At 32.1% G+C, this 15952-nt stretch overlaps 1 protein-coding gene across 1 annotated transcript in view; it reads right to left on the minus strand.

Moving 5' to 3' along the window:
* The window catches only part of LOC129231682 (cysteine protease ATG4D-like), a 36236-nt gene that overhangs the window by 19534 nt on the left and 750 nt on the right, over positions 1-15952 (minus strand). The window contains exons 2-5 of the mRNA XM_054866045.1: positions 9481-9564; positions 5093-5287; positions 3954-4140; positions 216-292 (exon numbers count right to left, since the gene is read on the minus strand). Coding sequence (XP_054722020.1) covers positions 216-292; positions 3954-4140; positions 5093-5287; positions 9481-9564 — 543 coding nt within the window. The remainder of the gene's footprint in view (positions 1-215; positions 293-3953; positions 4141-5092; positions 5288-9480; positions 9565-15952) is intronic.

Consider the following 15952-nt stretch of genomic DNA (forward strand, 5'->3'; position numbering starts at 1 on the left):
AATGGCTCAAAGTTTTTCATTTTTGGGTAGCATTTAACATCCAACAAAAAAAATATAGGAGTTAGTGAGACAATATAGGAGAATATCTGACAAATTGTCAAAATATAGAAAATATAGGACTATGAGCCCTGATTACTGTTAAGTATTTATGTCATGCTCTTTTAACATCAGTATTACAATTATTGTTGTTCATTTTCATTTTTTACAACACTTACCAATTCCATCTGAAGCAACATACATGCAAATATTTCTTAGAAGTGAATGACATTTCTTTGCTTGAATGAGAGCATCTCTGAAAGAACAAAATGAAATCAATAAATGATAAAATGAGAAAACTGATAAATACAGCAGTGATTATGCAGTCCCTACATAAGCCACTTGGAATTGTAAAATGCACTGAAAAAAATGCAAATACTGCTGAGTTGGCAAGAGTGTTGTGCTAATAATACAAAGTTTGTGGCTTCAAAGTTGTTACAAAAATAATAATAACTGACATTGTCACAAACAGAAACTTATTAAAAAATAAAATATTTTTTATTTCAGATGATCCACTGATTAGTTATGAGAGGGGAGATTTTTTTATTTATTTTTTTTTTTTTTTGTTGAGATGTTCAGATAATTGCTGTCAACAACTGATTTGTCTGTAAAAATTACAGATTATGTTTCAAATTTTTTTACTTTGTTAAGAACTAGTTAAAGAATTAAATATACAGTTCAACTCTCTTAACACAATCCCATTTAATATGAAATCACAGCTAAAACGAACATTTTGTCCATTAACTTTGGTTTGTTCTAATAACATTAAAAATGTGGTAATCTAATAACATTAAAAATTTCACGTATAATAAGGACATTAAATTGAAAGTTAAGACTAACCTCAGTTTCTGAGCTCTTTACTTAAAACGTTTGTGGTTGAACACTGTAATTTTCCTTTGTAAAAATTATTCTTCATTTTGTTAGGTAGTAGAAGTAGCATTGCGTAACGATAAGAAAATATTAAATACTTTACGCAGAAAATAAAGCCTATACATTAGTTTACCTGTGGACATTTCAATTTACTCAGAGATAAAACTGTTCATCTTCCATTATGGATCACAACCTATCCCGCAATTGTCTACTATCATTTTCCTTTCTCAATATTTGCCAAAAGCATTCATCGATAAGAAATAAGCGATTTTTTCCTGAACGTACTAATAGATCACAATGTGTGTATCAGTAGTAATGTCTTCTAAATATGGAAAAGCATTTCTTCGTTTTTTCACAGTTTCACTCATTCACGGTTGTTGCGCATAACGGCTAATACAAACAAATTCAAGGATTTTGACATTTTATAATAATTGAGTTCAACTGTATATCAGGGTTTCCGCTACGGTCGCATTTTTCGCATAATGCGAAAACACTATCTGAATTGCGAAAATAAAGCAATGCATTTTCGCTTTTTTGCTCAAATAAAAAATAAATAAATTTTAAAAAAAAGAAGAAATGTATGATCTTAGAGAGGAAGCATGCATGGCGATAATCAACTTAATCTTTTTTAAATCTTAGCAAAGATGTTTAAACGACAATTAAGTTCAATAACTATTAGTCTTATCCAGCATTATGTCCCCCCAATAACTGCTTTATTAGGAGGATGGGACTGCAACGTTCTAAACACCAATCCTGTTTTCTTTTTTTATTTTATGTTTTTAAAAAATAGCTGTTGTACTTATTTTTTCAAAGATGTCACAGATGAAATATGAATTGTATTTTCAACTGGAGATGAAACACACTGAGGCATATATAAATATATGAGAATGTGTAACATTTTACCATTTTGCTAACATTTTCCACTCAATTTTAGCTTTTATGCTAAAGAACTTTTGAACCCAACTTAAACCCTGCTGTATATTAACTGCATGATCAAAACGAGCTATCCAAAATATGCTTTTTCTTTTGCATTGAATTAACTTTACTCCTCCCTTAAATTTACTTTATTTTCTTCATTGCTATTTTTTTTTTCAATGTAAAAAACATTACAATAATATTTGGGATAAATTTAAGTAATTATACAATTCATGGAAAGTGATTTAGCAAGAAAATCTAACACGATCCAAATAAACAGATTGCAAAGCCAAATTTAGTGCAACAACATTGTATAAAATCATACCTCATACTTAGGACTACAAACAAAAAGTTTAAATTTGCAGGACAATGAAATTGGTCAGTCAGAATTTAACTATTTCTTATTGGCATTCTGGTGCTATAAAATTTATGAACTCATCCCAATTGAACATATTGGGTAGGGGGGGGGGGTTTATAGCTAACGGATAAAATTGTGAGAAACATAATAATATATTCTACACATAAAATTTTTAGCTTTCACTGAAGTGAATATATATAATTAATTAGTGAAGTTTAATCACAAGTAACACTGAAACGTTCCGTCATCGTTACATCACGTTGCAATTAGTTGAAACATCGTTACCGTTTCCCGCGCAACGTGATATCAAGTTGCTTTATTGATTCGTTACATCACGTTGCAAAATTCTTAAATTTGTAACATTGACAAACAGTTGCAAAAGAAACGTTACTTATCATTACTTTTCGTTGCACCTTGCCTCGTCTTCGGCAACCTCCGAATACTAGTGGCCATTTTCAGTAAACAACTTCTGGCTTGCTATGCCGCCATTGTTTTGCAGCTTCTCAATCGCGATCTCTCATCACTTTAAGCCAGCGGTAAGTACTTTGCATTATTGTTAGTGTATTATTGTTGATATACTTATTTAATTTTTTTTAAAAAAAGTGTTTTTACATACTATTTTTATGAAGTTAATGAACCGCCGTTGGTAGGAGTCTGAGTATTTTCCCCACCTAAATTTTATTCATAATATTGTTTGAAAGAATAATGTTAGATGTTTTTATTTGAGTATTTATTCATTGAGTTCTTAAAAAGATGCTGAAGCTTGGGGATATGTTCCATTAATAAGCTATAAAAGTGATAAATGATACAATTTTTTACTCATTTAATCGGCTTTTTGCAGAATGACTTTGACGAAATATTTGTAGCAATTTTTTTAAAAAAATTTTGTCATGTAACTGAACTTATCTTTAATCTTTAATAATAATATTGCAAATTTTTTTTAAAGCGCTGATGTAGTTGGATTTTTTCAAAACTTTCATGCCTTTCGAAAAATATTTCTGGAGTTCTTTAGTAATAATAATAATTATTATTTTTTTAAGGATTTATTTATGAAAGAAGTTTTTATTTAATTTGTAGTAATATCGTTAATTTCGACTATTAATAGAAGTCCACTTGATGTAAAGGCTATGCTATGTTATGCTTTGTTTATTTTTAAATATCAGGAATGCTCTTACAAAATATTGTAAATGAAGCAACAGTGTGAGAATACTCGAACGCCTTTAAACGGCATGAGGCATTTTATAAATTGAAAAAAAAAGTAAAGATTTTATAAAAGTATATTAACAGTAATTTCATTAATAAAAAATGCAGAATACTTACTGTATCAAAAACTAAGGGTTCCCAATGAACAAACCTCCCTTCTCACCCAGAAAAAAAAAACTTTATTCAAGGTTTTAAAGTAAAAAAAAAAAACAAGCTTAATACAACGTTTAAAAGCAACGTGATGTAACGTGATAAATAAAGGTTGATGTAACGTTTCAAAAATCGTTGATGTAACGTTACTGAAACTGTTGATGTAACGTTACTAAAACAGTTGCTTTTGCGTTTTGTAACAAGACATATTTTCGCTCTATCAACGTTACCAGTAACGTGATGTCAACGATTCAGAGCAATGTGATGTAACGTGATTTATGTTACTTGGGATAGCACACAGCAGTAGGGTAATAATACTTTTTAGTGGCACAAAGGTAAAGAAAGGAAATATTTGTAAATAAATATCATGTACACATACACACATACACATATGGCACTCTCAAATAGCAATCCAACTCACCGAAGAACATGAGCAGCATGTGTAGGCCCATACCAGTCACCTGCTTTTCTTCCATAACTTTCCCCACTTGAAACCAAATGATGTAAAGAAAATGGACTTTCTAATGACATAGAATCACCAAACCAACGAAGGATCATTTTATAAAGAAGTTTTTGTTCATTAGATTGCTCAGAAGAAAGTCTCCAATCTGTGGGAAAAAATACCTTAAAAGTAACAATATTTTGAACACAAATAATACACTAGTTAGAATTTAATTTAAAAAAAAAGCAAGCAACATTTTAAAACTGAATTCAAATTTTTAGTCTAACATGCAATTTTGTCAATATTAAAATTATAAAAATTAACTAACAACAAGTGATTAATTTCAAAAAAAAAAATAAATAAATAAATAAATAAATAAAATAAATATCTATATATTGCCGCCCCAGAGCAATAGTAGGATATCTTACTGTTATTGTTGCTCTGAGGCAATGATATAAACTATTACTGTCCAAGAGATAAAGCCACTTTTAACTGGTTTTTGGGAATCTATCTTAAGCCAATTAAAACAAGTTTTCACAGGCCTTAAGTATTAACTTAAAACTAATCTTCACAGGCCTTCCAATAGGTAACTGTTAATAAATATAGCAAATTCTCAAATACAGATGACAATGTTAGTCATGCAAATTTGACTATATAAAACTTACAAGCATAAAAATTTTTTTTGATGCTAATTATTATCGTTGAACAGAATTAATGATAAACTGCAAGAATTCAAAATATTTTTTATTTCCCAGTTCTAGGACTTTACATTATAAACTGCATTAGGTTTGCTACAAAACGATGTTAGCATGTATGTAAAAAAGTTAAAATACAAAGGCACATATTTGAGCAATTGAATGCACATATTTGTGTAAAAGTGAATTTTATGAAAAAAAAAAAAAAACATTTGGCTTTAGTAAATGTTATACTTTGTAAATTTTAAAATTTCTTCTTCTGAAAAAAAAAAAAAAAAAATCATATAAATGTTCTTAAAATGCACCTCCAGCTCAGTTATTCCATCCGAGGACTGCAGTTTCGTGTATTTTAAGTATTTCTGCCTTAGCCCTTGCTTTAGGGCGGTAACTTACTGCAAAATACATATAAATGTTGTTCCTTACCTCGTTGAAGAAAATGACACACCAATGCTTGGGCCATCATCATTTGTCCACATCTCAACATGCAACCCCAACCAGTATCAGACACAAGATCAGTACCTGGTATGGCTGGGAAATTAATGCGATATGTAAGCCATATTTTGCTCAGTAAATCTAATTTAAGCTGCTTAGCAACATCTTGAGACACTATAGAACTATCTGCAAAAGTTCAATTCACAATCGTTAGTAAATTTGAATATTCTGAGTCAACTTTTCATGATAAAACATTCATTGCACTCAAATTTAAATTTACCAAAAAAAAAAAAAACTTTTCAATAATTCAATTCACAAAAGAATATTTATTAGGATTAAAGTGAAATTTTTAGAGATTTTTTAATGACAAGATTTTTTCGGATAGGGAAAAAATATATTATATGACATACTCAAATGAAACACATTTTGTATTATCATTCAATATTTCTTAAAAATGTCTCCTAGAAAACTGGATTATGTTCCAAAGAATACAATACAAATCAACATACAGTGGAGTCTCAAAAATCCGAGTTAATTGGGGCTCACCTCACCTCGGATTACTGAAAACTCGGATTTTCTGCAAAATTCTTTTACATTTAAAGCTTACACGACTCGGAAGACACAAGAAAGAGCACCTTTTACTTCTTTGTATAAAGAAAAAGAACTATTGTCTTCACGAAAAATTTATCACTCAAATTTCAACATAAATTATCTTTTAATTTCGTCTAAACGAATTTTGACTTCATTTTTTCTCAATATCCATGCTCATTTACGTGTGCAAGGCAACCAAAATATGCATTTTGACTGTGCTCGAATCTCTTTCGACCAGTTTTGTCAAAAAAACCTGTATCAATATGCGTTCCTGCATTTTCTCATAAGTAAAGTTGGATTACATAAAAACAGTTAGTTGTAGGAAGGTTTCAATTTCCCCGTATATGCAACTTATGTGGTATCAAGTTGTGAACCTCCTTTAAAAAAAAAAAAAAATTACAATCGAACTCTCCTAAAAGGGTGTTGACATTTTCTTTGTGGCAAATTAATTTCAGTTTTACGTATCAAGTTATTATCTCCAAGGCATCTCATAATGTATATCTTGTAGTCGATGAATATTTCACGTCACTTAGGGAATGTTGTTGAAACCAACCTCTCAATGTATTTTTTTTTAGCTACTGTATGCAGTTAATAAGTTTTACAGCAGCAAAAGATTTCTATTTTCAGATTTTGATAAAAATCAAATTTTTAGCAGCTAAAAAATATAAAAATTGCACCTCGAACTAAGCAGAACCTCAAACTTTCGAGATTCTGATTTTCAAGACTACTGTATTTGCAAAAATCTGATGTTTTTAAAAAAAAATAAATTCACTACTCCTCTCCTTTTCCAAATGAAGAAATGGCCTGCTGACATTTTCAAGAATTTGAGACAGTTGTCACAGCATCATGTTATTTCTAGATAGGGCCTGTACAGAACAAAAACAATAGCTTTTATTATTTAATAACTTAGTTTGAAAATATTCGTATGAAGTTTACTTCAAAAAATGTATACTTCTATATAACTAAAGTTTATGAAAAAAGTTTACAAATTCAGAGAAATATCCATATGTTGGAGGTGCTTATAAAATAGTTTTTTTTGTAAACTTTTGTACATAACAAAAATTTTTTAAAAGAGAATCGTCTCATTAAAAAAAATAAAAAGCAAAATAATGTAGAAGGTATTCAGAATCAATGAAAAATGATTGAACAACTTTTACATGTGTAATTTCAGAGAAAAGAAAAAAAAATTCATTAAATAGAGAGTTTTAACTTTATTTTCAAAAGACTTCGATCAGAAGAAAATAAATAAATCTAAAAAAATCTTCTCAATAATTTTTATCAGTTTGATTCTTTAGTTCAATTTTTTTACTAATCAGGAATAGCTTAATAGAGTTGTAACAAAATTAAAACAACACTAATGGTTTAGCATTTAACTAAATAGAAACTGAAAGTTCCAACTCAAAATATCACACAATTTAGTTTAAACATTTCTGAATTTAGGTATTAATGGAAATAAACATAAATTTTACCTACGAGCTTCTTAACAAAGCTTAATAATCGAAAATAATAAGCGAAAATAGAAAAAAATAGTACTCCCATAACGGATGCAAAAAAAGATTTAGCACTTTTTCACGCTATATGAGAACGGAAACTAAAGTATATTTTAATGAATGAAATGAATTTAGAATTGTATCTTATTCTTGCCAAATGCACAATACTAATTAAATTACCAAGACGATCGGTGGAACTCTTCAGGGGCAGATCCAGAAATTTTTGTAAGGGGGGGGATAAAGTTTTAATGGCCCTTGTTATACCTTTTACACCAAAATAAGCATCAGTTAAGCAGGAGTGCACGTTCCCCCAAAGGCGATGGCACACCTCTCATACGCTACAGAGACCCCCCCCCCCCCCGCCCTCCAATGAAATCAAAACCTTTTAAATTACTACCCCAACCCCTTCCCTAAATTTTTCAGTGCCGCAGCCTGCGCCATGGATCATATTCTCTCAAATTTTCAACAAAAGTCACATTTCTTTACGCAGACAGGCTGGTCATGTTACCGTAAGCTTTGAATATATGAGATTACAGCTATGAAAAAGTTGGAAAGAGTAACTACACTAAACACACACATACAAGAAATGCGGTTTGAAGTGGAAAAGTGCTCTGAAAAATCATTTGAGGTAATTGTTCTTTCAAAAATGTATAAAAAACACAAAATAGTAATAGCATAGTAAACGAGAGTCAATCCCTTGAATTATGATGCGTTGAGAAGAAATACCTAACTGAACCAAGCAAAAAAAGGTTAACATTGATTTCATGTATTATTTTCCGATTTAAATTCTAAAACATTGAAGTTTTATAAAATTTATAATAAAAGTTATTAAAGAGGGAAAGGGGGAGGGTCAGCTGACCCTTTGGCGCTCCCCCGAATCCACCCTTGAAACTCTTCGTTAAATTTAAAAATAAAGGTGGGGTGGGGAGGGGGTGGGGTAATTTTTGCAAACTTTAGCGTTAGTTGCCTTGCTCAATCTCTGAAGAGTTTGTAGCTGTTTAAAAAAATTATTGTAGCTCAATTATCTTAAAAAGAGGAAGAAAGTCACTAAAACTGGAAATTGGGAGATAGCCTAAAAACAAAGGAAGCTCCCATGAAAAACAGTAGATTCGGCAGGCGTAAAAAATAAGACCGAACTTTTTTTTGTTGTTAAAATGGATAGTTTGTTGCAAAAGTAAACACTGCAACAAGACTTCAATATAAGCTTTAAAAATACTTCATTATTATGCATCTATACCTATTAGTACCCTTGAATCTTAAACTTCTCAGGAATATCTTTAAAATAAAATGTTAAGTTAAGCCTCAAACTTTTTGGAATGAATATGCTGCATTATTTCCCTTGTGTAGGAATTTAGGATGATAGCTATTGACTAACTCTTATGATTCCAGTACAGTTATTCAGGGTATCTTGGAGCCAGTTTAGTTAACTTTATGCCAAAAAGAGCAGAAGTCTTATTTTTTAATCTCACCAGCAAGAATGCACCTCCGGGACTTCTAGTTTTTTTTCTAAATGAAATAAACTAAAAAATATGACAGGGGCCAATCCAGGATTTTTTTCTCGCTACCTATTTTTGTGAAAGTATCGCATCATTCTATTTTTGTGAAAGTTCTTTTTTATCAGCATTGTTTTTGTGAACTTTTAGAGGCATCCTAATTTTTGTAAAAGAGAAGTAGAACAAGTGAAATTTTAGTTCGAAAAGTGCAATATGTCATCCAGTATTATTTTTAACAGGTTTCGTTTTTTGGGGAGGGGGAGGGAGCTAAAAGCTTAAGAAGCACCAAAAATACCATTGTAATTTCAGCTTAATGGGCTATGTACTGTGTACAATATAGGAAATTATGAGAAAAACGGTTCCCCAAAACAGGTTAAAAGATTGCGATGATCTTGCATAAATACACTTTGGCGATGAGAAACAGCTAAAAATTAGTTAAAATACCTCAAAAAGGTCGCTATTTAAGCGATTATTCATATAAACCTGTTTAGAATTTTATTTTATGAGAAAATTTTGTTTTAAATAGAGAAACAAATTTTATATTTTAAAATGCGAATTTTCGTGAAATTTTTGATGTTTTTGTGAAGCTACTGATTTTATTACTTGATTTTTGTGAAAGAACCCATTTCAAAAAAAGATTTTTGTGAAGGTACCAAAAAACGGTAGTAAAATCAGCCTGTATTGGGCCCTGTATGAGGTGGTGGTAAGTTATCCGGACCGGCTTAAAGATAGCCTGAATGACTGTAGCTACAATTTTGTACACAGGAAAAAGAGAAAATAAGACATTAATATGAAATGTTATTACCATTTAATCGATTATGATAGCATTGTCCCAACAACCATATTGCAGAGTCTACTTTCAAATTCACTTCTCGTTTAATTCTTAAACCTGTAAAATTATAAAAATGTACAGTGAAATCTTAATTATTATAAAGTTATAAAAAGGAAGTTCTCAAAAGGTGGGAGCAAAAAGGTTAATGGGGTCATTTCTGAAATTTTAAAAGTATCTTTTTCTGAAAGAGCATGCTTGAAAAAATAGGATCTGACATTTTTTTAAAAAATTTGACACTATGCTTAATATTTAAAAAAAATTATACTTTAATTGGTGCGCTTTCATTGTTTATGCTTCTGCCGATGACATCCCAAATGATGAAATGCCATTCACAGAGCAGAATATTTAATTCGCATCTTTACTCACATGCTTGGGAACAATATGGTTGATAGCAAGCATAGAGCGCAATATTTAAGTTGCTTCTTGATTATCATAACAGTATCCGTGTGGTGACCGGAGCAGAATAGTTCCAACGTAGTCCATGCGTGTTGTAAAAGGCGACTAAAATGGATACCCAATATAAGGTGTGAGGCTTCGTGCTGATGGATGGATGGCATCTGGTATGTTCTCTTAACGGTCCCCTCGAGGAACCGGGCGAAACCTCGTTGTACTCGTTGTCGCCTTGCACTCGTACAGGATGGTTGTTCGGGTGTTGACTTTTTACCACCACACAGTTCCCAGCTCCTTTGGAGCTGGATACTGGCTTGAAGGAATGAACCAGCAACCTTGCTGCTGGCGGAAGTGAGGGTGCTGGTCTGCAACCCACCGACACTGCAGTAGGGGGCAGGGGGTACTCATTTTGCACAAAAATGCAACAAGGAGAGGGGAGGCTGTTACAGAAGGCAAAAGTCACTGGGCCAGCCATTCCTGAGAGGGTAGGAGAAACCAAACATCTTCGATCGGAGGTTTCAACTCCTTCCCCTGCACAAACTGCTGCATCTTAAAGTGTAAGGACTGGTAAACCACAGTCCTATGCTCAAGCAGTGCATACGTTTAAGATGGCTGTTGTGAAAGAAACCTTCCCGTCAGAGAAGTTATCTCACGATGACATTGAACTTATTCAGCTTGTCTTTCTAAGGAGGACAGACCTGATTCTATCTGAGGATCACATGCCAGAAATGCAATAGGCTTCTTAACAAAATTAGTATTGGGAAGGCGTTTGGTCTTCTTACTGGACTTTACACCTTAAAGCGGCATCTTGCTATAATGAGTGTCAGTAATGATTCAATTTGCAGAGGTTACCTCTTTAAGGAGGAAACGATTACTCACACCCTGTGTGATTGTGAAGTGTTTTCTGCCTATAGGTTTGAACACCTTGGTCATTATTTGCTTGAACCATGCGTGATTCATGATATTCCTATCAGGTGTTTGCTGAATTCTGCTTCAGCTACTGGTCTGGTTAAAGACTTCTGTTTGGGGACTAGTACAATAGACCTCTGGTCACAGTGCTTGGCTTGGTTGATCCCCCTTTCATTCAATTCATTTCATCATAACGTGGAAACGGGATAGTTATACTCTCGTTACTTTTTTCTAAATTTATACACAATTTTTACTAATGATCATTTTATATTTAATTCATTGTTTCATTTGTCGGTGGGTTGGAAGGGCGATAAAAAACTAATTACACCGAAAGCTAAATGTGAGCAAGTAACAATGCATTGTCTTTTCTCTTCCTGCACTCTTTCTCTCTCTCAACTTCTTCTATTGATTTGTCGAATCAAAAACAATTTTTACTGTGTATTACCTTAATTTGCGATAGAGTATATAACTTTTAAAATGTTTTGTTTGCGTATTTCTGTTCTGATATTTTTGTTGTTTCAAATACATCATATAAGGCTTCAAAATGCAGAATTTGATATCTATTTTTCAAAATTTCCTCTGGGGGAGAAACCTTTGGACCCCCTATAATTAGGGATATTCTAACCTCTACTTAAAGGAGTCCTGGGTCTCTTGATACCATTCTCCCTCTTATGGTCAACCCAAAAAGAGGACATCAGGGAAAACACATTAAAAAACGATCAAAAAAGTAAAAGTTTTGCTGTATGTATCAGAAGAAAGAGACAAAATATAGCTAAGGGGGAAAAAATAAAAAAATGGCTCTTTACCACCAAGATAAATGTTAATCAAACTACAAAAGAGGCCTCCCCTTAATAGCTTAGTCCCCCCCCCCCCTTAATAGCTTAGGGCCCCGTTAGGTCTAAATCTGGCCTTGCGTAGGTAATAGATTTTAATGTAAGTTTCACAATTTTTGAATTTTTCCAATGGAAATTTTATTTATTTTTTAAATTCTAATAGAGAGGATCGTACTTGAATTTATGGTTACAAGTAGTGTTCCACAGGCCTTAGTTTTTGGGGCATTATTATAGGTTATTCACAACATGGTTGACGACTAAGTTGAGGCAGTGACCAGTGAGAAGCAAAGGGATGTAAGCGTCAAAATTAAAAATTTTGAGATAATCTCTATAAATTATAGGAGAACCTCTCTTCTGTTTCGGAGCAAGAAATATAGAACTAGTATTTTTAATAGGTGCTACTATACAGCAGGACTTAGGAAAAAAACTTCAATGAAAGCCTACCTAGTATTCAAATGCATTTTTCTAAAACTTTAAAACAACCACAAACATATCTTTGCTTTCCACTGCCACAATTGATTATTTCAAGGCTGTTTAGGGCCTTATTATAGAATTACATATATGATGAAAAATGCTTAAACTTACATGCAGTTTTATTGGCAAAAATATCTTTAATGCAGCAATAAGTTACTTTTTTGATGATAAATTATTGGCAAAAAGCCAATTTACTTACATTAAAAATTACTTTCATTAAATAGGTTCTATACTTTGAATGCATACCCCAAAGTAGAATTCTACTAAATTTGTGACGTATGTCTCAGAACAGACGCCTGAACTGCAGAACAATTCTGTTCAAATGTGAGAGAAAAACTCCGACAAATTTTCTGCAGACATTCTACAGATTTCTGTGAAATTTCTGTAGAAATTGCAGATTTTCTGCAAATATCTTCTAGAATTTTTTACAAATTCTTCAGATTTCTTTAAACTAGAAGAAAACCTAAAATTCTCGTAAATTATGATAATTCGACGGAAAGCTCCCAAAAAATGTTGAATTCGATAAGTCATCTGTAGGAACTTTAGATTTCTTTGAACTTAAAGGAATCTGCAGAATTTGTGCAAAATTCTATCTTGAGTTGGAAGATTTGGCTCTCCTCTGATATGCCCCCCTCTTGGCGAGATTTTAATTTTTCGCTCGATACGAAAATCGCCAATAAGGCGATAACTTGGCAACCCTGGTTTTGCAACTTGAACGCTGGAAAGTAGTTGCTCGAAGTCTGTCTTTTTGCACGTGTCTGTGTGGTAGGAGGTAGGTGCTCATATGTTCCGCTCTTAGGGAGATTTTAAGTTGAATACTCTAAAATAAAGTTTCAATTCAAACTTTATTTTAGAGTATTCTTTTTCTTGTTGTTTTTTAATGTTAATTTAGTTGAATTTTCTATTTTAATTATGAGTTCGGTTTGTGATGTTGTCCAAATGTATCAATTGAAATTTTTGAATGAATCTTCTTTTTCTTTTTCGTCAGGTCGTCCAACGTTTGGACGTACCGGAGTCCTAAATAGATTTTTTATATTTAAACTAATTGAAAATAAAGAGGTTTTTTTAGAATTTTTAAGGGAAATTGGTTTACTTAAGAATGAAATGTTATGTTCTAGATGTAATTCTGTTATGAAAATTAAAAAAACTAAAAAATGTTCAGATGGGTTAATTTTTTTTGTAGAAAGGTTATTGGGGGTGTTGTTTGTGGAAAAGAAGCAACGATCAGGAGTGGGTCATGGTTTAGTTCTAGCAAGTTGAAAATAGAGGAGATTTTTTTGATAACATATGAGATTTTAATTGGGACCAAAACTGCTGATATTGAAAGTCAATATTTTTTTTCATCACAAACTTTAGCCGATTGGTGAAATTATATTAATGAAGAAAAATTAAATTACATTGAATTAAAATCCGAACAAATAGGGGGGGTTGGGAAAGTTATTGAAGTTGATGAATCTAAATTTGGGAAAAGAAAATATAATCGGGGACATGCAGTTGAGGGACAATGGGTTTTTGGGGGGGTTGAACGGGGTTCGGGGAAAACTTTTTTGGTTGCTGTTGGGGATAGGGGTAGGGAAACTCTATTTTTGGCAATTAAGCAGTGGATACTACCAGGCACGACGGTGCACTCCGATTGTTGGAGGGCATATGATACATTGGGGGAGGAGGGGTATGAGCATTTAACAGTCAACCATAAACTTAATTTTGTAGATCCAGAAACTAAATGTCACACTAACACAATTGAATCCACATGGAGACACGTTAAAAGTACTCTACCAACATATAATAGATTAGGGGATTTTAAATTTTATTTAGCTTATTATTTATACAAAAAAAAATTGTGAATACAAAAATGAGGATATGTTTGTAAAGTTTTTGGAAATAATTCCCGAAATTAATTGGGTGGAGTACAAAATACAAGTAAAATAAGCTTGTTTTTTTTGGAATTTTTTTTGTCAAAACAAACATAATTTAAATATTTTTGTAAAGTAATGATAATAAAAAATGGGATAATTTCCCTAAGAGCGGAACATATGTGCACTGCCTCACATGAGGAAGTAAAAGAAAAGTAAAAAAGGTAAGTGAACATATTTTGAATTATTGTGTTTTTAGTGTGTTTCTGGTAGTTTGTATTTTGGTCTGGTTGGCATTTTTGTAGCACAAAAATGGTGTTAATTTCACATAAAATCTGTGACTTTATTGTATACTGAACGGAGGAGATCTGTGACTTATATCCGACTGTGATGTATATTAAAAGTCGGAGGGATAACGGACCGAGGTCCTGGCGAGCCCGAGGTCTCATAGTACTTTCGTAATGAGACCGAGACCGAGGGCTCGTATCCCGGAGAAACAACGGAAAAAAATTAATGCATTAATTTCATTAAATAATTAATGACATAATTTGAATTTTTCCTGCTGGCGCTAAAAAAGCATCGCTAAGAACGATGTATGACATATGACGTCATACATAGTTTTCTTGGCGACGCTTTTTTGGCGCCAACAGGAAAAAGTCGCCAAGAGGGGGGTATATCAGATTTGTTCCGAAGATTTTTGTAGAAAATAAGCAGTTTCCGCAGAAATGTCATTCTAAATCTGAAAAGATTCTCATTTTTCTCGCATTTGTATTTCTCCTTTTCCTTATTTTTTCCAATCGATATTCATTCACAGCAATTTCCTCCATAAACGTATTGTTACGAGTCCAGCCACTTAAAGAAATTCTTTAAATGACGACACACAGGAAAGGAAACTTCTGAGGCAAACACAGGAGATTTATTTACAACTATGTACAAGAAATGTAGTTAACTGATAAATTATTCTCAGCAATTAGGCAAATATCAATTAAGACCATAAACACAACGGTAACACATGTATTCACATCAAAATATGCAAAAACACAGCTCAAAGGCTTCACAAAACAGAGCTAATACACTACATACTGTCCAGCGCAACGGCACAGCTAAGACTAACTTTGATCATCCCGCCATTATACATCTCGAAAGAAAGCTCTCAAACATTCCACGTGATTCAAAATTTCATTTCATTTTCTTTTTATTCACTCACAAATCTTATCCTAAGAAATAGAGGGACCATATATTTCATTCGAACATAAGGGGGTTGTATATTCATTACAAGAAACTATTTACAGGTTACATTACTAAGACAATTTTAGGTGAAAGATAATGGCATAAACACCAAATTTAGCCAGATTACAACAAATTAATCATAAAAATAATTACTATTTACAGAATGTATAACAGTATGTTTCGGAAAAACGCCAACTAAACGAAACTAGTCCATCGCTGAAAATTGCATGTCTTGTTTGAGATTTCAATCCTTTTGCATCCTAAATATATTTCAACCATTATGAAAGTTTTGAAGTATTTTATTACATACTACCCTAACTCGACTCATTTTATTTATCACTTTATTAATTTATTTTTAACTTAACATCATTTTGATTGCTCTTTCATGCCATGTAAAATTAACCAAAAAAAAACATAGTTTGACACCTATGGTTTGGATTTTTATAGTATGTAATTGTATTTCTTTGCTCTTTCTGTGCATTTTAGAAAACATATAAAATATTTTTGGAGATTCTCAATCGGTTTCGGTTCCACAGAAATGCGTAACATAGTGAAGTTTCAAAAATTGAAAAAAAAAAAAAAAAAACCTTCCAGTATGAAATAATTTTAACTTAGAGCTCCTGATTTGTGGAAAAGGTCACATTGGTTGCTTGTGTATACAATGCTCGAAATACTTGCAGAACAATTTTGGACAAATGATTTTACACTGCAGAACATTATCCAAGTATTCTGCTTTGGGGAATGCATATAAAAACA

This window comes from Uloborus diversus, chromosome 10 (assembly GCF_026930045.1).
Source record: "Uloborus diversus isolate 005 chromosome 10, Udiv.v.3.1, whole genome shotgun sequence".
In the NCBI taxonomy this organism is placed as follows: Eukaryota; Metazoa; Arthropoda; class Arachnida; order Araneae; family Uloboridae; genus Uloborus; species Uloborus diversus.